The sequence below is a fragment of the Rhinopithecus bieti genome, unplaced genomic scaffold (genome assembly GCF_001698545.2).
Source record: "Rhinopithecus bieti isolate Rb0 unplaced genomic scaffold, ASM169854v2 scaffold_21412, whole genome shotgun sequence".
Taxonomy (NCBI): domain Eukaryota; kingdom Metazoa; phylum Chordata; class Mammalia; order Primates; family Cercopithecidae; genus Rhinopithecus; species Rhinopithecus bieti.
This window is the reverse complement of record NW_016811643.1, coordinates 1,532,124-1,556,475: the sequence shown is the minus strand read 5'-3', so window position 1 is coordinate 1,556,475 and position 24,352 is coordinate 1,532,124. Positions and strand designations below refer to the sequence as shown.

General features: G+C 44.4%; 1 protein-coding gene and 1 long non-coding RNA gene across 3 annotated transcripts in view; one reads left to right on the top strand and one right to left on the bottom strand.

Annotated features, from left to right (window-relative positions):
* Positions 1-23,826, top strand: LOC108543773 (uncharacterized). The gene is made up of 3 exons (XR_001889667.1): positions 1-135; positions 8,008-8,117; positions 23,515-23,826. It is a non-coding gene; the product is annotated as an uncharacterized LOC108543773 (long non-coding RNA).
* The window catches only part of CLPB (ClpB family mitochondrial disaggregase), a 148,416-nt gene that overhangs the window by 59,412 nt on the left and 64,652 nt on the right, over positions 1-24,352 (bottom strand). The window contains exons 5-6 of one of the 2 annotated variants that reach the window (XM_017894472.1): positions 22,005-22,094; positions 7,531-7,659 (exon numbers count right to left, since the gene is read on the bottom strand). In XM_017894472.1, the coding sequence (XP_017749961.1) occupies positions 7,531-7,659; positions 22,005-22,094 (219 nt within the window). The remainder of the gene's footprint in view (positions 1-7,530; positions 7,660-22,004; positions 22,095-24,352) is intronic. The other variant, XM_017894473.1, reaches the window with a different exon arrangement.

Sequence of the window (24,352 nt, the reverse complement as noted above, 5' to 3'; positions counted from 1 at the left end):
AGGCTCTATTTTGCTCCTTTGTCTCCCCTTTCTGCCTGGGAGTACCAGCAGAGCAGTGATGTTTTAAGGGTAGTCTGTGTATTGGTGCCAGAGAGTGAACTTTGCCGCCAGTTTTTGATGGGATAAATACAAACAGTAAGTATCTGGAAACTTTTATAGCAACTAGTTAGAGTAATTTTATGTCTATAGAAATTAATGACAAATTTGGGGCTATATTTTGCATGCCTTTAAAAATATAACCTTTCTTTTCCTCTTTGAATCGGAGTTTTGCTCTTGTTGCCCAGGCTGGAGTGCAATGGCATGATCTCAGCTCACTGCAACCTCCACCTCTCGGGTTCAAGTGATTCTCCTGCCTCAGCCTCTCAAGTAGCTGGGATTACAGGCACCTGCTATCATGCCTGGCTAATTTTTGTATTTTTAGTAGAGACGCGGTTTCACCATGTTGGCCAGGCTGGTCTTGAACTCCTGACCTCAGGTGATCCACCCACCTCAGCCTCCCAAAGTGCTGGGATTACAGACATGAGACAGTGTGCCCAGCCTCCCCTCATTTTTTTAAACCTGTTTCAAGTGTAACATATAAAGAAAAGCGCAAAAAGTACATAAAGATACAACTCAATTTTCACAAAATGGACACACCCACATAACCAGCATCTACATAAAGAAATAACATTACAGCATCCCAGAGATCCCCTCATGGCCTCTCCCAGTCACTACCCACACTCTCAAGGTTAAGCACTACCTTGACTTCTTATGCCATTGATTAGTCTTCTCTATTTTGGACTTTAAATGCAGGCATACAGTAAGCACTCTTCTATGTTTGGCTTGTGACCTGATGTGAGTTTGTGCTATAGTACAGAGCAAGAGTTCACTCAATCCCATTATATATTATTCCATTGTGTGACCATCCCACAATTTATTCATCCATTCAGCTACTGATAAACATTTTAGAAATGCCTAAATCATCTTTCACATTAAACATAAAGCCTATCCTAGTCCTCCTCTAAATCTTAATGATTTTCCATTGCAGGATAAATCCAGTCTTCTCAGCATAGCTTACATTAGTGACCTTCAATATCAGCTCCAGCTTTCTTGCCCTCTGATACCCTCCAGCTCTTCTGAACTACCTGCAATATTCTGAGTAAAGTATGCTGCTTCATACTCCATGCCTTTGAACATGCTGCTCCCTCCGCCTTCCTACCTCATCCACCTGTACACTTGCATTCATCCCTCAAGACTTGGTGTGAACACCATCTCCTACATCATGCTTTCCCTGCCCTCTTCAAGATTTAAAAGGTCTTTTCTTTGTGATCTCACAGCACCTTCTACAGATCTCCATTAATACACCAGATAGCAATTCTTGGTTAAAATGTCTGGTTTTCTCACCGAACTGTGAGTTACTGAAGTGCAAAAATCATGTCTGGATCATCTTTGTTTCCTTGGTGCCTAGGGCAGGGCTTGTGGCAGCAGAGATGCTCAGTAAGTGTTTGGTAAGTGAAAGAATGCTGGAGCTGGAAGGCGTCCTTGGGATCTGCTATCCTAACTTCTTTATTTTACTGAGGAGGAGAAAGGATGTGCCTAAAGGTGAAAGGATTTATTGGTGGCAGAGCCAGAACATCTGATACTTCACCCAGTGCTCATTCCCCTTCTCTGTATTGCTGGAGGGAATCAGAGTGTGGAGCTTCAACAGAGGACAGACAGCCTGAGGCAGAGCTGATTCCCTCCACATCAGGCAGTGCCACCAGATGGACAGACAGTGAAGTGGAACAAGAAGTGGAACTCTAAGTTTTGGGTCTTGACAACAAGCCAAGAGGCTGTTAAAGGTGATGGCCCCACTGGAAAGGATCTTTGCCTCAGGCAGGGATGGTGGGGAATTTAAGGACTCATTTGATGACGGCTGGTTAACACTGATAATTGAGCACAGACTTGGAGATGGGGCAAGGAGGATTCACTAAAGTAGGTGTGAAGGAGGCTAAGAGAGGCCCCAGGGGAAGTATTAGGTTTCATTAAAGCCCAAGTGTTTCTGAAATGAGAGCACCAGTGACTGAAAAGGTAGTGGTATTATGACTATAAGGAGAAGGAAGGTAGCCAGGAGGAGGTGGCTCATAAGTGAAGCTCTAAAAAGTCAGACACATTAGGAAATTAAAGAGTCAGGGAAGGGGATCAGCAAAGAGTAGACCAAAAAGTAAAGCATCACAATTCCTAAAAGAAAACCTACAGTGGTTTTGGAGATTTATCAGTGCATCCAATCCAAAAACATACTAAACCACATGCAGGGCATTGTAGCAAAGGAGATGGAGACAAAAAAAGACACAGGCCTGGCCTTCATCTACCTTGGTCTAGTAAGTGAGACTGGACCCAAATCCAGAGAACAGGAAAGATTTCAGAAGGAAGGTGGCATGAGACTGGGGACTGACTGGTAAAAAGAATTCCACCGGCATGAGAAATGGTCTTAAAGTGAAAAGACAGGCCGAACGAACTGCGAGAACAAAGGCACCAAGGTGGGAACACAGTGTAGCTGGAGTATTAGGGCTCCAATGGGGGAAAAGGTAGGCGAGGGTCAGACTAGAGCAACTCTAAAACCAGTTAAAAACATTAGTATGGTTAGGATTTTTTTTTTTTTAAACGAGTGAGCACTGAGTGTTTCTAAAGTTAATAATAACAGAGACTATACAAAAAGTACCTACTCTGTAGAAGTACATATGTCCTAATCCTTACAAATCCTTAGGAGGTAGGTGGCAACACCCCCATTTCCAGATGAGGAAAAAGAACTTCAGAACAGTCAGTAATTTGCCCTAGATCACATAGCTATTAAACGGCAGGGCTGGTCCCAAGATCCTGACTCCAATATTCATGCCCTTCCCTTGCAACCTCTCTTAGCTGGGGGTTCTCCTTTGAAGCATATACAAAAAAATATTTGACTCGTGATTTTCTCAATGCTTCCAAAGGTGTATATATATAGCTAGTACCATTTTAGATGCCTGGAAGAGATGTTAATTCCTGTGTACAATGGATGCCTTGGAGAATGAGGGCTCAATTCTCTGGAAGAATCTTGGTCAAGAAAAACTGCCATGATTACAGATATGTTTTAGGAAGATGGATCTGCCAGTGGGATCACATTCCTGAAAGGACCTGGTTGCCAAAGCAACTTAACGGTCCTGGAAATATCAAGATGAGTCATCTTCAGGAACTTGAAGTATGAGACTCCAGCCACCTTCCCTGATCACTCCTCTTTCTAGTCCTACTGCCTCTTCCCCACCTTCCTCCCTCCCTCCAACCACACCTGCATTAAAGTGCTGAAGCAGAGCCTTCCTGCTGATAAGCCATCAACACAGGCAAAAGCAGCATCTTCCAAGGTAAAAAAAAAACGGGTCTCTGTACTTTTCTGTGGTGGTGGAGAGTAGAAGACTGGTACTAGTTAACTCAAAACCCTTCTGGAGAACTCTAGCAAACTCCCATTATCCTTCCTGATAAGGCTTAAGCACGCCCTCCTCTGGGAAGTTTTCTGTAACTGATTCCACCTCTCTGATTACCAGGCAGAATACAGCATTTCCCCCGTTCGTCCCCAGAGTCCCTTGTCCAGTCACCTGTCAGAGCACCTACCCCATTATCATGGCCTGTTTCCACATCTGTCTCCTCTGACAGTGTGAGAGCCTCTCAGGGTCAGTGACAGTTTGCCTGATCTGTCTTAGGATTCCCTGAGGCCCATGGTCTCAGAGATGGCAAGTGTCTTGCCGAGGGTCACTTGACAGGGCTGAGATTTAAACCCAGGTCTGACTTCAAAGCTTGTTTCTTTTTCACTATGCCACAGCATCTCCTGAAAATGAGGCGATGTTAAGCAGTCTGTGCTAAGCTGTACAACGCTATACAAGTTTGGAGGAGGAAGTATCAGAGTAGACCAGACGACCAAGAAAGGCTTCCTAAGAGAGGGAGGCCTTGAAGAGTCTGAGGATTCAGATAACAAAAGAGGGAACATGATGGCACTTTAGGCAGGATAGGAATGTTGTAGGTAGAGACAGAATTAAGAGGCCTTAAGGTAGGAGTAAAGGTTCCCTATTGGGGAGGAATGGAATTACAGCTGCCAGAATGAGAGTTTGAGTTCTTTACACATGTCACAACGATTACTACTTATAACAGGGCACCTACCATGTGCCTGCCAGGGGCTTTCATAAAAAATACCACCAATCCTCATGCTATCCTTGTGAAACAGGTGTTATTTTAGATGTACGAAAACTGAGGCTTAGAGAATTAAGGAAACATGTCCAAGGCAACACAGCTAATAGGTGGGTGACCTGGGATTCAAACCTAGGTTGGCCTGATTCTGAAGCCTAAGGTTCCTTTTCTATTACTCCATGCCACCTTCTAATGGGCCAGAGAGCTTTCCACATTATCAGCCTGATGCTTCTGTCTGAACCTCCTCCCAGCTCAAATGGGGACTTCTGGTCAGACAGCAAGAGCAGCTGACTCTTCTAGCTCTAACCCTCTAAGGTCTAGGGACCCTAAATCCTAGAGGACTAAGTAATTTAACTGTTCTGTGTGGGTCCTGTGAGCACAGGCTGGCCTCTGTATTTAGGCCTGCTTTGGATCTCACAGAATCTCCCTTTAGTTACTGCAGCAAAGCTGGTGGCAAGCACAGCCTAAGAAAACCAGATGGGGCTGGGTGCGGTGGCTCATGCCTGTAATCCCAGCACTTTGGGAGGCCCAGGCGGGCGGATCACCTGAGGTTGGGAGTTTGAGACCCAGCCTGATCAACATGGAGAAACCCCACATCCACTAAAAAAACACAAAATTAGCTGGGTGTGGTGGCACACGCCTGTAATCCCAGCTACTTGGGAGGCTGGAGGTAAGAGAATTGCTTGAAGGTGGAGGTTGCAGTGAGCCGAGATCGTGCCACCGCACTCCAGCCTGGGCAATAACAGCAAAACTCTGTCTCAAAAAAAAAAAAAAAAAAGGCCAGCCAGATGGGCAGGAAGGTAGGCTTCCTTGCCTTTCCTGAAACCCTTTGGAGAGGGTCAGGTGAGGTCAAAAGACTCTGGAAATATTACTGGCAACAGCCCCTAGAATGATAGAGCAGGATCCTGCCTCTCGGTTGGCTGGTCACACACACAGGCAGACCAAGGGAGGTCAGGGGGAAGGGAGGTCAGAAGTTAGCAGCCTGCCAGCCCTGAGTGACGGCAACTTGTTCAGGGTTGGGAGGGAGAAATAGTGGGTTAACGGTTTTGGCCCTTGAGGCTGGGAGGCTAGGGCAGGGGGTGTAAATGGATGCTGGCTAAAAAGGCAGGTGGGAGAAATGTAAAGGTGGGGGCTAAGGGCATCTGTTCCAAGTCAACAGGCAGGAACCATGGCCCTGGAACGGCTCAAAGGGCCAGCCTTGGCCTGGGGGGTGAGGACAGAGGGAGTTTCATAAAAGGCCCTCATCTTTTCATTTCAAAGGTGTTCGATCTAGAAGGCTAGAAGAGGGGCTCCTTATAAAGTGAATTCTCTGTCTGGGGGTTGGGGGAAGCAGAGAATGTAAACTACTGGACAATAGCTGCGAGTATTGACTGATTTTAAGGCACGGCAGAGAGAACGTCCTTGGTGAACACTCCAAATCTTAGCTACAAATGTCTTGCCACAGAGCTTTCCAACGGACAAAGGAAGAAGCATTCTGCTTGGGGACGTTTTCTAAGTCTCTGCTTCTGAGAGCAGCAAGTTCTCGCTGCAGAAGCATCAGTCATCCCAAGCACTGCTGCCACATCCACAAGTAGTCCTGCCCTTCAGTGGCTGTGCCCCAGACCAAAGCATATTCTGGCTGCTCTGGGGCAGGTCCCTTGTAGGCTTGGGGATACAGGCCAGGCCTGGGTTTTAAGCTAGCATGGCTGTGGCTGACAGAAAGTGGCAAGATTATATGTTCCTGGGAAGTCCCCAGAAGCCAATCAGAAGATGATCTGGGGATGCTGAGCCTGCGGAGGCAAAAGCTCTGGGACTAAAAGAACTTTCTTTGAAGACTGGTATTTGGAAAAGTGATTAGGTAGCAAAAGACAGTTGCCATAAGTTACAAAGAAGACTACAGCTCATTAAAAAGATGTTTCAACCACGCCGGGCGCAGTGGCTCACGCCTGTAAACCCAGCACTTTGGGAGGCTGAGGTGGGTGGATCACCTGAGGTTGGGAGTTCAAGACCAACGTGGAGAAACCCTGTCTCTACTAAAAATACAAAATTAGCCAAGTGTGGTGGCACATGCCTGTAATCCCAGCTACTTGGGAGACTGAGGTAGGAGAATTGCTTGAACCCGGGAGGCGGAGGTTGTGGTGAGCCGAGATTGTGCCATTGTACTCCAGCCTGGGCAACAAAAGCAAAACTCCATGTCTCAAAAAAAAAAAAAAAAAAAAAAAAAAGATGTTTCAACCAGTCAAGGATGAAGTAAAATGGGATTAACTCTCTGGGGAAGAAGGAGGGTTCCTTCTGTCTCTGAAAAATGTCAGCTAGCCAGCTGTTGGAGAGGGTTCTGCTGGCAGAGAGGCAGGCAATCATCAGAGTGGCCCAGGGACCTTTGAGGACCTTTCCAGTGCTCAGGTTCTATGAAGAATGATCCCAACAAGGAAGACCCTGGGGTCTAGCCCCAAGAGAGGGATCCCTGGCCCTCAAAAAGCAGCAGAGGGGGCATGAACAGGCAGTCATGTACTGTGCACTCACTCAGGGGTCTGTGCCCCACACATCCTGGCAAGTTGCTTCCCACCCTCTCCCAAGGAGAGGCCGGAGTGGGACATAAGGAAGTGGGAAACAAAGTGACTGGGATGTGTCTGGAAGGTAACACTACCAGACTTGGACAGGACTTGCCCAGCCTGAGTCTGGGGATGGCATATATTGTCCCTCCAATTAACTGATGTTCTCCATAGGGAGGGTATTCATTATTCAACAAATATTTATTCAGTGATTACTAAGTGCCAAGTACTATAGTAGATGCTGGGGACACTTGAACCAGTCAGCCACGGTTCTCGCCTTTTAGAAGCTCAGAGACAAGCTAGGGAGAAGGCTATTGAACAAACAAAAACAATTTCAGGTTGTGACAACTGTAATGACGGAAAAGAATAGGGTGCCATGACCCAGAGTAATGAAAGGGGCCTGAGACTGGGGTGGGACCAAAGAGGGTGTCTTTGTGACCTGGGTTAGTAGGGATTTAAAGAGCCTCTCCTTTGTTTCATTAGCTCTGCTTTGGAGGTCATGGGGGAGAAGAGAGAACACTTTTAGAGGTAGCAGCAATCCAAAAAACTCTCATAGCATACACAGGCAGGATGGCATGGTGCATCACACACACATATAGGCAGAGAACACACATCAGCCACAGGAGGGCAAACCACATGTGTGCACTGCCACTCGCAGCAAGCAAAGCTGCTCTCGAGGCATCCCTAGCTCTGGGAGGATAACAGGGCTCTGGGGAAGTATGTTATTTCCAGAATAGAGAGGCTGCCAAGTACTCTCTCCCCCTGCCAAACCCCACTGCACTCCTCCTCCACCTCCCCCACCCCACCCTTCCTCCACCTCTGTTCTCACCTCCATCAAGCAGCTCCTTGACAGTGCGGTAGTCATCAGCAAGGACAGCATAGTGCAAGGCCGTGCAGCCCTTGAAACTGGCGCGGTTGTTCAGCCGGTTGTTGAAGTCATCCTCTCGGGTGATCAGGACTGGGGAGACAGCAACACAAACCCTTCCATTAGCAATGACAGCATGAGTCACCAATCTCACCTGTTTTCTCGTGGCATTTTAATTCACTCACTCACTCACTCACTCACTCACCTACCTACTCACTAAGCATAAAATGGCACCTACTATGTTCCTGGCCACCTGTGCTGGGTAAGAAGAGGCAAAACAGAGGCCAGTTAGTTCCACAGTGTTTACTGACATCTGTTATGTGTTAGGATTCATCCTGGGGACATGAAATAGATCAGATAAGGTCGCTGACCTAACTGATGAGGGAGGCAGACAATAACCATATGTTTATAGAACTGTTTGAGATAAATGCTCTGTTACAGGTATAACAGAAGAATATACCAGAATGCCACAGGAGAGTTTAGCTCAACTTGGGCATGAAGAGAGGATCCCAGAAGACAGGAGTCTTAAAGGATGAAGAGAAGTTATGCAGGTAAAGAAAACAGGTTGGGGTAGGATAAGGGAAGAGTGGGACAGCAGACAGAGGCTGTTTTAGCAGAAGGTTAATACACCTCTCTGCTCTGAAAATGTTTACATTCTAGTAAGTAAGTGGTTTTAATTTTTTAAAACTTAAAAAATTTATAAAAGCAATTAAATTTTTAAAATCAGAGAAAAGTACAAAGAAGAAAAGGGACCGATATCTCAGTGACTTGAGAAACTACATGTCAGATTTTGATATATGTTCTTCCAAATTTCATGTGTGTGTGTATCCCCTACAACATTGGAATTTACTGTGAATGCAATTTTGTAATCTGCATTTTTACCCTTAATAATAATTACATTTCAAAAAAAATGTAAACTTTTTTTTGAAAGAAGAACAAGCATTTCATGTGGTCAAAGAACCAAAATCCCCCAGGCTCACTCTAGTGCTAATATTTGTGATCTTCTCACTCTGATTTGATACAAAATAATACAAAACCAGTCCATCACTTTTCCAAGACTCTCTGGGTTGGGTGAGTTCACACACCGTTTACCCAGGGTGGTCCTGGTTTTCGTCTGTTGTTATAGACAGTTCCAGTTTGGACAATAAATTAGAACGTTACCCCACCTCTGGGGCCCTCCCTTGGGAAATGAGACCCCACAGAGCACTCTCTCCCCTGCTCAGGCGACGGAGCTTCTTTCTAGCCCCCATGTGGAAGTTATCCAGGCAACTGTCTTACATTCCCTCCTGAGCTGAGTTTGTAGGGGTAGAATTTGGGTCCTGACTACCTGTACTTCTCTTCTCCTTGAGTCCACAGCACAGGATCTGCAGAGGACAGGTTCCTCTTACCTCTCACTGGATAAAGGGATACACTCAGTCAAGAGGCAACCTTACCTATATAGTCAAAAGCACCAGACAATTCCTAAACCATTCTTTTTCAAGTGGTCTTGGAATGGAGTCTATGCTTCTCCCCACCGCGCAATACTCAACATCCTATATAAAGTTCCAACAGCCAGAAGACTGCCATGCCTCTTCCTAATACTAATAGATTTTTTTTTTAATGGAGTTTTGATCTGTCACCCAGGCTGGAGGGCAGTGGTACCATCTGGCTTACTGCAGCCCCTACCTGGGTTCAAGGTTTCTCTGCCTTAGCCTCCTGAGTAGCTGGGATTACAGGCGCCTGACACCACATCTGGCTAATTTTTGTATTTTTAGTAGAGATGGGGTTTCGCCATGTTGGCCAGGCTCGTCTCGAAATCCTGACCTCAAGTGATCTACTCGCCTCAGCCTCCCAAAGAGCCGGGATTATAGGCATGAGCCATTGCACCTGGCCATACTAATAGATTTCACTCACTGACCTTCTACTCTATACCTGACATGGTCACTTGACACAGTTAATCTTACTTAATTCTCATAATTACCTTACATAGTAGGTAATTATTATTCCCATTTTATAGATGAGGAAACGGAGGCTCAGAGGTCACATAGCTAATAAGTGGTTGTCCTCACTCTTTCTCACATATCATAATGTCACCCTCAGTTTCCAAATGAGGAAATCAGAGACCAAGAAAGAAGTAGAGCCCAGATGTCCTGGTCCCAGCCTTGGCTCTTATTCCATCCTGTTTTCCTGTTTGGGTGAAGGTGCAAACACACTCTCTGCAGAATTTGCCCTTAATAGAAAATGGTCTAAGGTTTGTAGCTAGCACTCAAATAAGCTAGTGTGGATGGAAGCATTTCAAATATTTGGCCAAAATAAAGTTGGTGGAATGTGCAGCTGGAAAACAGACAACAGTTTCTTGTGGTTTATAGAATCAGTGGTCAATGAGCCTTCTACTACTGACATGGCCTCTCCAGACTGATGAACCCCCTGCTCCTGCCCCAGGAGTGTTATCTGACCTTTCCTGGAGCAGGAAGAACAGGAAGTTAAAAGGCCTCTAACATACAAGTCCCACGTGCAATGGCATCTACACTTTTCCCATAAGAGATCCCTTTAGGACCTCAGTCAGAGATTACTAGCCCTTAGTTACAGTCTTATCAAATCATGCTAGGTGATCTTATTTCCAGTCCACTGCAGATTAGGAGAAGGAAATAAGAAGGCCAGGGAGGATGCTACAGAACCAAGCAGATTGATTACAATCAAGCATTGGCCAGGCAGGCAGGGAAAAGAACAGGACAATGAAAAGCTGAAAAAGGAATTCAGAGTACAGCACCTCAAAAGACCCTAAGGGCATCACTGAACTGCCACATACGACATTAACTGCTGGATATAATGATGAACCTGACAAAAAGTGATAGTTGGCTCAAGGAAGCAAGAAAGGTGTAATCCATTTTACAAAGAAAACACATCACTTATTCAACAAACAACATTTAATGAGCACCAATGCATGGTGGTAGTTCCTGGAGATATAATAATAAATAAGACACAGTTCCTGACTTTCAGAAGCTAACATCCTAATGCAAGAATCAGACCACTGAGCAGACAAATGATAATACAATTTCACACGTGCTATGACAGAGCTATACCCAGGGTGCTTACCATAAACAGCAGACGAACTTCAGGAACACAGCTGGGGCTATTCTGGCGCAAACGTCAGGAGAGTGCTGGTGTCATAGTCCAGCTAATAAGGAATGTCCAGAGGAGGCTCACTGCTCACCTAGGTCTCATCTCTCATCATCACCTTTCTAATGCTCTTTCTTGTCTCTGAGCTTTTGTAAATACTATTCTACTACCTGGAACATCTTCCCCTCTCCCATTACTTCACTTGGCTAACTCCAGTACACCGCTAGGCCTCTGATTAGAAGTCACTTTCTCCAGTGATTCCTCCTACGTTTGAGGTAGTTATTGCTCCTAAGAGCTCCTCTAGCACCTTAGGCATCTCCTAATTCTAGTATTTATTACATTCTATTGCAAGCACCTGCTTACTTGACAATTCCCCACTAGACAAAAAACTCAATGAAGACAGGAAGTGTGACTACCTTCTCCATTGCCCAGCAGTGTATGGCCGTAAGTATGTGCTCGACAAATACTTGTTGAATCAACAAATAAATACATAAAACATAAACAAGGTCTTAATATTATCTTTGGTTTTGGAACAATAAAAATAAAAGTAATACCAGTCAGCAGTATTTGGTGGGGCTCTGGAGTCAGACCACTTATGTTTCAATCCCAGTTCTGAACTTACTGACTGTGTAATCTTGGGCAATTTACTGAACCTCTCTGTGCCAGGCTCCTTTATCTATATGTGGGGATAATAACAGTAGCGCCTTCATGGGAGGTTGTAAGGATTAAATGAGACACTATGAATAAAGGGGCTGGGTACAGTGCCTAGCATATAGTAGCTCTCAATAAATGTTCGTTATTATCTCATCATGGGCTTCCAAAAGTGTATTTTTTTCCTGTGAAAAAAGGCTTCATTTGAGGAATCCTGCATATACTTCTCCTGTCAGAAAGGCACAGTGAGGTGGGCACAGTGGCTCACGCCTGTAATCCCAGAACTTTAGGAGGCCAAGGAGGGCAGATCACTTGAGCTCAGAAGTTTGAGACCACCTTGGGCAACATGGCGAAACACCAACTCTACACAAAAATTAGCTGGGCGTAGGTGGCGCAGTGCCTGTAGTTCCCGAGCTACTCGGGAGGCTGAGGTAGAGGATCACTTGAGCCAGGGAGGCAGAGGTTGCAGTGAAGCCAAATCATGCCACTTGCCTCCATGCCTGGGCGACAGAGCCAGACCTGTCCTCAAAAAAAAAAAAAAAAAAAAAAAAGAAAGAAAGAAAAAAGAAAAAGAAAAGAAAAAAGGAAGGGAGGAGGGAGGGAGGGGTAGGAGAGTGAGAGAAGGGAGGTGGGAGGGCACTAGTGAGGCATGAGAATGGAGTTCTGAGTTAAAAAGCCATCTGTTTCACTGGGTGTCACTCAGCAGTTTCTTTTTGACAGCCGAACCCTCGTTAAAATCCTGCAGTGGTCTCTAGATAACAAAAGCTTTATTTACTGTTCACTTCTGCAGGGGAAGGCAATCCTAGCTTTGAGTCCCTCTTGGCCTCTACTGGCCACTCCCAAGAGCCGGTGCCATCTAATGTTATGGAATGTCTAGCAGTACCCTTGCCTTTAAAGATGTGAACATGTTTCCATGAGAGGGAACCTCTATGACTAATAAGACAAATAAGAGAAGAACCCCTTATGTTTGTATCATGTTTTAAAGTGTAGGGAGCACTTCAAGGCAATCATTCCCTCATCCTCATGACAATCCATGTAGGGCCGACAGTTTAAGTACTATCATCTCTATTGAACAGATGAGGAAATACAGGCTTAAAGAGGTTAGGTGGCCTGCTCAACTTGCAATGCTGGTCAGTGGTAGGCTAGGACTAGACCCTAAGTCTGAGTGGCTCCATGGCCTCTGCTCTATCTTCTGTACTGTGCAGCTTCTGCCAATGCCCATAGGCCCAAGCCTTACATAACTCAGGGTCGAATGATACAACCTGAAGCTCAGGGACTAAGCTAACTTCTTATCAAGAGTCTCTAGGAAGAAGCCTCTGGCCTCTCAGCTTCCTCTCACTGAAGACTACACAAATTAAAACCCTGCTGAGACATCGCGGCACCAGTTAGAAGCAGAGCACTTGCCCCTTCTTGCCACTGCTCAGGAATGGCATCTACAATGTGTGTGTATGTGAGCGAGTTGTCTACAACCCACCAGAAAGGTCTCCGACTTTCCAACTTGGATCAGTTACTTCATCTCATCATTTTCATCTTTTCCACCACCATTCAAACTAAAAAAAAAGCGTAAAGAGCTTCAGTATGAAGTGTATTCCAATTACTTTCTGTTTATTTATTTTTTTGAGATGGAGTCTCACTCTTGACACCCAGACTGGAGTGCAATGGCACAATCTGGCTCACCAACCTCCGCCTCCCAGGTTCAAGTGATTCTCCTGCCTCAGCCTCCTGAGTAGCTGGGATTACAGGCACACGCCACCATGCCCAGCTAATTTTGTATTTTTAGTAGAGATGTGGTTTCACCATGTTAGCCAGGCTGGTCTTGAACTCCCAACCTCAGATGATCCACCTGCCTTGGCTTCCCAAAGTGCTGGGATTACAGGTGTGAGCCACTGCGCCTGGCCAAGAAACATTTTTTTATTAAATAAAATATATATAGAGATGGAGTCTCTCTATGTTGCCTAGGCTAGTCTCAAACTCCTGGGCTCAAGTGGTCCTCCTGCCACAGTCTCCCAAAGTGCTAAGATAACAGGCATGAGCCACTCACTGCACCCAGCCTTCAAACAGATTTTCCTTCCCACCTTTTTCCTTTCCTCCTCCGTTCCTGCCACATAGAGGACCCTGGTGACACCAGTGTGAATCCTCAGCAGGCAGCAACGTGTATTAGAAAGACCATGGGGGCTGGAGTCTGCAAGTCTGGAAAGCAAAACTGACTGTGTGACTTTATGAACATCTGTGAGATTCAGTTTCTTCATCTCCAAAACAGAGATATCACCTACCTCACAAGAGTCAATGGCAAACCTAACTTAAAAAATGGACAAAGGATTGGAATAGACATTTCTCCAAATAAGACATACAAATGGCCAAAGAGCACATGAACAGATGCTCAATATCACTGGCCATCAGGAAAGTGCAAATCAAAACCACAATGAGGCTGGGCGTGGTGGCTTATACCTGTAATCCCAGCACATTGTGAAGCTGAGGCAGGAGGATCGCTTGAGCCCAGGAGTTCAACACCAGGCTGGGCAACGTGGAGAGACTCCATCTCTACAAAAAATTTTAAAAATTAGCCGGGGGCTGTGGTGGCGCATGCCTGTGGTCCCAGCAACTCAGGAGGCCGAGGTGGAGGATCCCTTAAACCCAGGAAGTCAATGCTGTAGTGAGCCATGATCACACCATTGCACTCCAGCCTGGAGGACAGAACAAGACCCTGTCTCAAAAAATCAAATAAGATTCAATTTATATTTAATGTCCAGATTAGGCAAATCTATGGAGACAGAAAGTAATTACTGGTTGCCAGGGGCTGGTAATAGTTGAGGAGAAATGGAGAGTGACTGATAATGAATATGAGGTCTCTTTATGGCATGATAAAAATGTTCTAAAATTAATTGTCATGATAGTTTGCACAACTCTTGTGAATATACTATATAAACCATTGAGTTATATACTCTAAATGATGAAGTGCATATAGAACCAAAAAAGAGCCCAAACAGCCACAGCAATCCTAAGCAAAAAGAACAAAGCCAAAGGTATCAGATTACCTGACTTCAAACTATACTACAAGGCTACAGTAACCAAAACAGCATGGTACTGTACAAAAACAGACACACACACCAATGGAACAGAATAGAGAACCCAGAAATAAAGCCACACACCTATACCCAACTGATCTTCAACGAGGTCAACAAATATAAGCAACAGGGAAAGGATTCCCTATTCAATAAATGGTGCTGGGATAACTGGCTATCCACATGCAGAAGAATGAAGCTGGACCTCTACCTCTCACCACATACAAAAATCAACTCAAGATGGATTAAAGATTTAAGTGCAAAACCTAAAACTATAAAAATCCTAGAAGAAAACCTAGGAAATACCCTTTGGGACATCAGCCTTGGCAAAGAATTTATTACTAGGTCCTCAAAAGCAACTGTGACAAGAACAAAAATTGACAAATGGGACCTAATTAAATGAAAGAGCTCCTGCACAGCAAAACAAACTATCAACAGAGTAAACAGACAACTTATAGAATGGGAGAAAATATTTGCAAACTATGTGTCTGACAATGGTCTAATATCCAGAATCTATAAGGAACTTATGTGGGATTTTTGTCTGTTTTGTTTTGTTTTGAGATAGAGTCTCACTTTGTCACCCAGGCTGGAGTACAATGGTGTGACCTTGGCTCACTGCAACTTCCGCCTCCCAGGCTCAAGTGAGTCTTCTGCCTCAGCCTCCCACATAGCTGGGATTACAGGCATGTACCACCACATGAGGCTAATTTTTGTATTTTTAGAAAACCCTGTTTTCTAAAACAGGGTTTCACCATGTTGGCCAGGCTGGTCTTGAACGTCTGACCACAGGTGATCCACCTGCCTCGGCCTCCCAAAATGCTGGGATTACAGGTGTGAACCACAACACCTAGCCAAGAAGCTATAAGGAAGTTAACTCAACAAGCAAAAAATAAATCCCATTTACAAAATGGGCAAAAGAGAAGGACACTTCTCAAAAGAAGACATACAAGCAACCAACAAACATATGAAAAAATGTTCAACATCATTAATCATCAGAGAAATGCAAATCAAAACCACAATGAGATACCATCTCACACCAGTCAGAATGGCTCTTATTGGTGAGGCTGTAGAGAAAAGAGAATGCTTATACACTGTTGGAGGGAATGTAAATTAGTTCAGCCACTGTGGAAAGCGGTTTGGAGATCTCCCAGAGAACTTAGAACTACCATTCAACCCAGCAATCTCATTACTGGGTATATATCCAAAAGAAAACAAATTGTTCTACCAAAAAGAAACATGTACTCATATGTTCATCACAGCACTATTCACAACAGCAAAGACACAGAATCAATCTAGGTGCCCATCCATGGTGGATGGAATAAGGAAAACATGGTACTATTCCATGGGATACTACATGGAATACTACACAGCCACAAAAAAGAATGAAATCATGTCCTTTGCAGCAACATGGATGCAGCTGGAAGCCATCATCCTAAGCAAATTAACACAAGAACAGAAAACCAAATACTGCATGTTCTCACTTATTATTAATTTTTTGAGATGGAGTCTCTCTCTGTCGCCCAGGATGGAGTGTAGTGACACAATCTAGGCTCACTGCAACCTCTGCCCCCTAGATTCAAGTGATTCTCGTGCCTCAGCCTCCCGAGTAGCTGGAACTACAGGCTACTCGCACAACCACACCCGGATAATTTTTATACTTTTAGTAGAGTTGGAGTTTTGCCATGTTGGCCAGGCTGGTCTTGAACTCCTGACCTCAAGTGATCCACCTGCTTCGGCCTACCAAAGTGCTGGGATTACAGGCATGAGCCACTGTGTCCAGCCTGCATGCTCTCCCAAAGTGCTGGGATTACAGGCGTGAGCCATTGTGCCCAGCCTACATGTTCTCACTTATAAGTGGAAGCTAAACAATGGGTACTCATGGACATAAAGATGGCAACAATAGACATCAGGGACTCTTAGAGCAGGGAAGGATGAAGGAGGCAAGGGTTGAAAAACTATTGGATACTATGTCTAGTACCTGGGTGATGGGATCAATTATACCCCAAACCCCAGCATCATGCAATATACCCAGGTAACAAACCTGCACATGTAGGCCCTGAATCTAAAATAAAAGTTGAAATTAAAATAGATTTGATACAAAATTTTTTAAAAAAAGAAATGAGGTAGGAAATCTAGTGAGGTGTGAGAGGACGGGAAGAGAAGCTTTTCTATTTAAAGCTCTTATATCATTCATTTTCTTTCTTTTTTTTACTGATACATAATTCACACTCCATAAAAACAAATGGTGAATTGTGTAGTATGTAAATTAAATCTTAATAAAGCTGTCAGGTTAAAAAATATATGGAAGAAGATAAGCATATTGCCTGGCATGTAGTAAGGACTCAATAAATGGTAATAAATTTATTATTGTATCCTTTCCTCTTCCTGATGTCATTCCAATACTGGCCAGAATCACCTCTAACACTAACACTGTAGAATATGTCAGGCTCATTCCATACTAGTGCGGCCCATTTCATTCTAGTGGAGAGTCACAGGTGAGTCCTGAAGGCTAACATCCCACAACTAAGAGTCTTCCTCCAATACTCAGATAAGTAAATATACAACAGAACAGTAAGAAAATAATGGTTCCATTTATTGAACACTCACTATGTGCCCAGGTACTGTGCCAGGAACTTTACGACTATTCTCACAAGAACCCTACTAGGCTGTTACATTATTATTCCCATACAATAAATGAAGAAACTGACACTTAGAGAAGTTATGTATCTTATAAAGTCACACTGGCAGTCACTGACTGAGCTGGAAAGTTCAACTCCAAGGCTTGTAACTCTTTTTCTCTAAGTGATTACATGGCTTTATTATGCTTTCTCTTACTTATGTACATTTTACTCAACACTTTACAATTCAAGCATCTTGATTTTCACTGATCTCCCTTTCCTCTATGCCTTCTGTTTACATCAAATTAGTCAACATTTCCTTTTACATAGTCTTGTTGTTCTCAGATTGTTTCATGTGTATTCTGTTAAGCATGGCAGGTTGCTTAACAAACACTTCAGAAGTAAACAGATGTTAAGCTTGTCTCCCCAGGCAGGAAACAGGTTCTTGATGGACACACACTGTGTCTTCAACATGTCTTCATCCTTTATATAGAGAAGGCACTCATGGTCACCTAGGCTGGCCGACGGCTGGAGGACCATCCCCTACTTGAAAATGATTCTCACAGACATCATGGTTTCTGCCCATGGACTGGAAGTTTTCTCCTTAGGAATAGGACCTCACCTCATTGTCACCCCATTCTAGTGTAGCATCGGGGCTCAGAATAGAGTTGATGAATTAAAGACTGTGTCAACAATACTTATTCCACTGGAGACACCTCAAGGGCAGCCTTCCCACAGCAACCCCAAGCCCATTTTCTCTCACCTCCATGAAAGGGAAGGGGTAGACCAGGAAGGATGGCAAGGAACTTGAAGAAGACAGGCTATTGTCCCTGCCTGTGGCCATGACAGTCAGTGCAGCATCCTCTCTGGCTCAGGACCCTTCTTTTTAGTGCAGACCCAGGGAGTGCTTTCCAGAGCCCACATCTCACCTTCACATCACCAAATTCATAAGGTGGGGCAAACTTAAGAATCTGTTACTCGGTTATCTACAGACCCATCAAAACTCTGTTTTAACCTCCTCTACTTCCTACCTCTCCTAACTCTCAGAGTAGTGACATGCTCACAAGTATCTAGATTCCCTTAGATTTGTCCTGTAAGTACCCTGAGGTCACCCTCTTCCCCCTCCTCTCCCACCCCCATCCTATCCAAAGCAGCATTCTTCGAGCTCCAGGGATTCTCTGGGGCAAGGCTGGCAATAAGAAGAAGGTGGCGGCTCTTTGCCTCTCGGCAGATATCCTACTCGGTTGGTCAAACTTGGTTCCTCTGTGTTCCCCATCTCTACACCTGCTTGCCTCTCCTCTGCCTTTTCTTCAAGATGTTAAAAACTCGCAATAAAAAACAAATACAAAATGCTGTAATTAATAGCCAATTCCAAGCCAACCCAGCATCTCTACTAATAAACCTCAATACTTGCAAAAAGAACAATAAATTCTGCCCCTCTCTGGTTCTGAGGTGGTCTCTTTTATATAGTCTGTGTGTGTATGTATGTGGCTAAGTGTGTCTACATATATATATATTTTCCTTTATTTCCCATCCAGGGAGGGGCAGAATAATGAACTGCGTGCGTCAGGGAAGATGAATCTGAGATACTAGGGAGCAGTGCAGTAAAAAGATTAAAGTGTTATTATTGTTGGGTTTTTTTCCCCCATGGTCCATTGTGACAGCTCGACCGTCATCTGTAAAAAATGTCTCAGCGAGAGATAATCATCGGAAACTCAATAAAGCGTCAGGGGGAGCCTCAGCCCCTATCAATCACTAGGTGCCTGGAAAATTTCAGCTCTCTGTCTCCCTTCCTGCTATCCATATAAATGTCTCTAATATATTTTGTGTGGTGTGTGGGACCCATCCCTGATTTGGAACTTTTGATGAAAAAATATTTATACACAAAATATGTAAATCAGTTAAAAATCGTAAGACTAGTTCTTTGCCACCCAATCCTATTTTTTCTTATTTTTACAAATACATCGAATTTGTTCTGTTTAATAAAACATGTCAACTAGTCTATCTCTCTCTCCTAGGACACAGATAGATATATATACACACACACACAGAGTTTGGAGGGCTAAAAGGATAGAAATAATCAACCTAACTGGCTGATTCATTTAATCATGTAGTTGGCCAAAATGTATCCTGGTAACTCTATGGTGGCCAGAACCAGAACTATGGAGAAACGACATGTAGAAACATTGGCCCTGGAGTGTGACAAGGCTCTGAGTGAGCCTGGACAAGGATGAGGAAGGGGCTGTGACATTATTAAAAATAATAAATTGCCCACACAGCTTTTGGCCTGGCAGATTCCCAAGCCTTTGGACAAGCCAGAGATCTGAGCTGACTAAGCTGGGGGCACATGCAGGCTGATATGGTTGTTGGGTCTTATACAAGAGCAGGAGATAGTTCTGCTGGCATTTGACATCCTCACTCTGCCTCAGTTTCCTTTATTATAGGGTTACTACCTATATTATAGGGTTACTGTGAATACAAAGTAAGTATCAATCAATATTATCTGCTACCCTTGCAGCTATCATCATCGTCATCTCATTATCACCTCCCTGTTTCTCTATCCTGAAAGGCATCAATTCCTGCAGTGCCCTCTCCTTTAGGACCTTCAAGGCTTTTCTCTGTCTAAAGGATAAAGTCCAAGAGTCTTGATCTGGCCCTACTCTACTAATGTTGCATCTTTATTGCTCATTACTCTCTAAGATGAATCTTCTGCTGTGTGCATGCTTCACCCTAACATGTTCACCTACCAGCGTGAAACATAATTTTTCTGTTTCTCATATCTGAGTGGTTTTTTTGTTTTTTGAGACACGGTTTTGCTCTATCACCCAGGCTGGAGTGCAGTGGCGTGACCATGGCTTACTACAGCCTTGACTTCCTGGGCTCAGGCAATCCTCCTGTCTCAGTAGCTGGGACCAATCCTCCTGAGTAGCTGGGACCACAGGCACATACCTGGCTAATTAAAAAAAATATATTGGGGCCGGGCGCGGTGGCTCAAGCCTGTAATCCCAGACTTGGGAGGCCGAGACGGGCGGATCACGAGGTCAGGAGATCGAGACCATCCTGGCATAAACACGGTGACAACCCCGTTCTCTACTGAAAAATACAAAAAACTAGCCGGGCGAGGTGGCAGGCGCCTGTAGTCCCAGCTACTCGGACTGAGGCAGGAGAATGGCGTAAACCCGGGAGGGCGGAGCTTGCGTGAGCTGAGATCCGGCCACTGCTATCTCCAGCCTGGGCGGGACAGAGCCGAGACGCCGCTCTCAAAAAAAATAAAATAAAAAAAATTTAAAAAAAAAAATATATATTTTATATTGTTCAGGGCATGGTGGCTCATTACGCCCTGACACTTTGGGAGCCGAGGCAGGCAGATCGCCTGAGCTCAGGAGTTCAAGACCAGCCTGGGCAACATGGTGAAACCCCATGTTACTTAAAATACAAAAAAGTTGCCGGGCATGATGGTGGCACCACGCCTGTAATCCCACTACCCAGGAGTTGAGGCATAGGGAACTGCTTGAACACAGGGGCGGAGGTTGCAGTGAGCTGAGAATCATGCCACTGTACTCCAGCCTGGGGGGCACAGCAAGACTCTATCTCAAAATAAAATAAAAAATTAAAATAAAATAAAATAAAATAAAAAAATAAAATAAAATAAAATAAAATAAAATAAAATAAAAGTTGTGTAGAGACGAGGTCTCACAATGTTGCCCAGGCTGGTCTTGAACTCCTGGGTTCGAGCAATCCTTCTGCTTCAGCCTCCCAAAGTCTTGGGATTTATAGGCATGAGCCACCACATTCGACCACTCTGTATGTTTTGAATATAGCACACCCCTTCTCTACTCACATTCAATTGCACCCACCTGTCAACCCTCCATACAGCTGTCCAAAACCTTCCGATACTTTGAGGCTCAAATGTCATTTTATTTCCTTGACGTCTTCAGCCAGAGATTCTCTTCTCTAAGCTCTGACAGTCCTTGCTATCTGTACCTCTGACTGGACCCTTTGTCAAATACTGTCTTGGTAATATCTTTTTATTATTACTAATTACTGTTCTTGCAAGCACCTTATATTTGCATAATGCCTTGTATTTTCTCAAGCGCTTTCATATGTCCTCCAATTTGGGCCTTACAATAAGCCTATGGTGTAGGAAATATTATTCTCTATAGATGAGAAAATCAAGCTCAGAGAGCAAAAAAGAATTGCCAAGGTCACACAATTTGGTAATGGCTAAGCCATTCCTTGGACTCTAAATACTATTTGGCTCTTTGAGGGTAATAGTTTGCTACCAGAGAAAAGCGTTTGGAAGGCTGTGTCAAAGACTGACATTCCGTTAAGAGTATAATGAGGAGGAGGATGTAGAAACAGAGGTTTACATTCACAGAATTTCTTCTATGTTCTAGGGTTTAGGTTAGGGGTAAATGTACCATACTACCTCTAAGTCTCCCAATAACCTTTCTTTTACAAATAAGGAGACAGTGCCTCTGGCAGGTATAGAAAATCACTCCAGGTGTCAGAGTTATTAAGTGTTCTGCACACATATAATACCATAGCTTAAACACACAGCCTCTCTAGGAGTGAAGCTTAAAGTGGCAAAATAAGATCTCTAGTAGGGAGGTGAAGGCCCAGACGAGTTTTTTAAGCAGTTCAAGCACAAGACCACAACTAATACCTGTAGTCTAGATCATGTTTTCCAAAGGGTAGGAGCCTATTAGAAATGCAAAACCTCAGGTCCCACCCCAGACATACTCAATCAGAATCTGAGGGCAGAGGGTCCAGGAACCTGTGTTAACAAGCTCTCTAGGGGATTCTTATTTCCTTGGGAGCCTTATTATTCTCAGCTGAGTTTTTGCTCTCCAAGGGCATGCATTCTCTCTGCTATGCTTGGGTTAGGCTGGGCACACAGTGGGTGCTGGGTAGTTAACTTATACTGAGTAAAAAAGATAGTCAGATGAGACCATCCTTGGCATGTACTGGGGAGGGGGAGAAATATTATACAGAGCAGTTCCATTACCGCCAGCAGGGAGTCCTAGCCATCTCCTGAACTCCAGGGCACTTGTCCACTGGTTTGTGATGTGCCGGCTTGCACCGTCCTGTCGCCCATCTGAAGACACAGAGATGGGGAGGTCAGCTGGAGCAGGCCAGGCCCTGCAGACCCTGGAGCTGTAGGAAGGGGGCACTCAGGCTGGTGGGGTTGGTCCAGGTCCTCTACCCCCAGAAGGGCCCTATGCCAACCCAGCTTCTGCCCCACTCATCTTTATTCAGCTGCCACTTGGAGCTGAGAAGAGAAGCTGATTTATAGCCCGCTCTGGCTGCATTTCTGCCGTGTTTTATTGTTTTAATTGTACATATGAGAGGCACTCAAAATGCTTGCTTGCATTTCTGACAGCCCCAGACACTCAATGTTTATAACAGTTAATTATAAGCAGCCAGCAGCATCCCGGGCTGGGCGACTTGTTTACTGTTACCACTAATTTATTACCTCCTCCATCTGAGGATTAGGGCCCCCACCCATCAGCCAGCCACAAGTGGAACACTCCTGGAGTGGGTATGGGTAGGGCTCAAGGCACTGAAAGGAATGTGGTCGAGATCAGGGAATAGGTTGGCAGAGGAACAGCCAGGATCCTCATACTTCTCTCCACATTTATTCCATCTCACAGACATTCTAAGCTGTGCCCTCTGCTTTTTTCTTTTTCCCCGTCATTTTCATCCTCCAAAGCCCAATTCAAATCCCACTTCTTTTAAGAATATTACGTTGGGTGCAGTGGCTTACGCCTGTAATCCCAGCACTTTGGGAGGCTGAGGCAGGTGGATCACCTGAGGTCTGGAGTAAGAGTCCAGCCTGGCCAACATGGTGAAACTCCATCTCTACTAAAAATACTAGTAAAATAAAATAAAATAAAATTAGCCGGGCGTGGTGGTGGTACCTATAATCCCAGCTACTTGGGAGGCTGAGGCAGGAGAATCACTTGAACCCAGGAGGCAGAGGTTACAATGAGCCAAGATCGTGCCATTGCACTCCAGTCTGGGCAATAAGAGCGAAACTCTGTCTCAAAAACAAAAAAACAAAACAAAACAAAAGAACATTACTTGCTCTGATAGTGAGCCTAGAGCTTCAAGAACATTAGAAATCACACGGCGGCATTGGAGGCCAGATAATCCAATGACCCATGGCAAGAATCCCCTTTACAGAATCCATGATGGGCAGACATCTCAGCTGTTAGTACCCCTTGAGTGGTAAGTTGCTCAATACCTCCCAGGCAGGCTTCCTGCTTTACACTTTGCTAAAACCCACCTCCATAGAGAAATTCTGCATTAAATGTCACTGTGCTTTAAATATATATACGATTATCTCTAATCATTCTAACAACCCTATAAGATGGGTATTGTTATTACTACGTTACAGATGAGAAAACTGAAATTCAGAGACTTTAAGTCACTTACTCAAGATCACACATCTAGTCAGTAACAGAGCTTACATGAATCATTCAGATATCTGGTACTGAAGCCCAAACTTTCTCTAGGACACCAATGTGCCTCTGAAGATGCCACTCTGAGGGCTGGAGAGAAACGAAAGAATAACCAGGCCAACAAGATTTCCATACCAAGCACCCTTGGGTTACCTGAACCAGTAAGACTGCCCTCTACCCAGAAACACCAACGTTGACAAAAGTGGACCCAGCTGAGTAGGCTTCTTGCTAAAGAACAATGCTCACATGACACAGGAGAAGAGTGAAACTAGGAATGGTATAACCAATGACAAAGTCTCAGCAAGGATGGCAAAGAAGTTTCTTTCCTCCCTAGGCTGTGTCTGTTCTCAGCAGGTAAAACGGACACAAAGCATCTTTGATACCTTTTAGTTTTCTTGCCTGGATCCTCTTTCCTGCTCACACCTTAAATGCGGGTATCCTGAGTAAAGGACTTGTTCTCCTACCACCCCCTCACTTTAAATACTTTCATTGGGCAATTTCGGTCACATCCATTGTTTTAACTCCCAAGCAAATGGAAAATACTCCTAAATCCCTATCTCCTGCCAAACTACTCCTTTGAGCTCTCCAGACCCACATATCTAACTATTCACTCAAACTAGAAACTGAGGTGTCACCATGCATACCACCTTTTCCATCAATTCTCACAATCCACTGAGTACTCAATCTTCTAATATTCTGCTAACATCTATTTACTGTATTCCCGAAGATCACCTTTAGGAATCTCCAGATATTTTAAATGTATTTTTGGAGGACAGGAGCATAGCTTCTTATCAGATTCCCAAAGGAGTCCATTATCCCTAAAAAGTTAAGAACCATTGATAATCTTTCCCCTCCAATTCCTCCTCCACCCTGTCAGAATGGTCCATCTAAA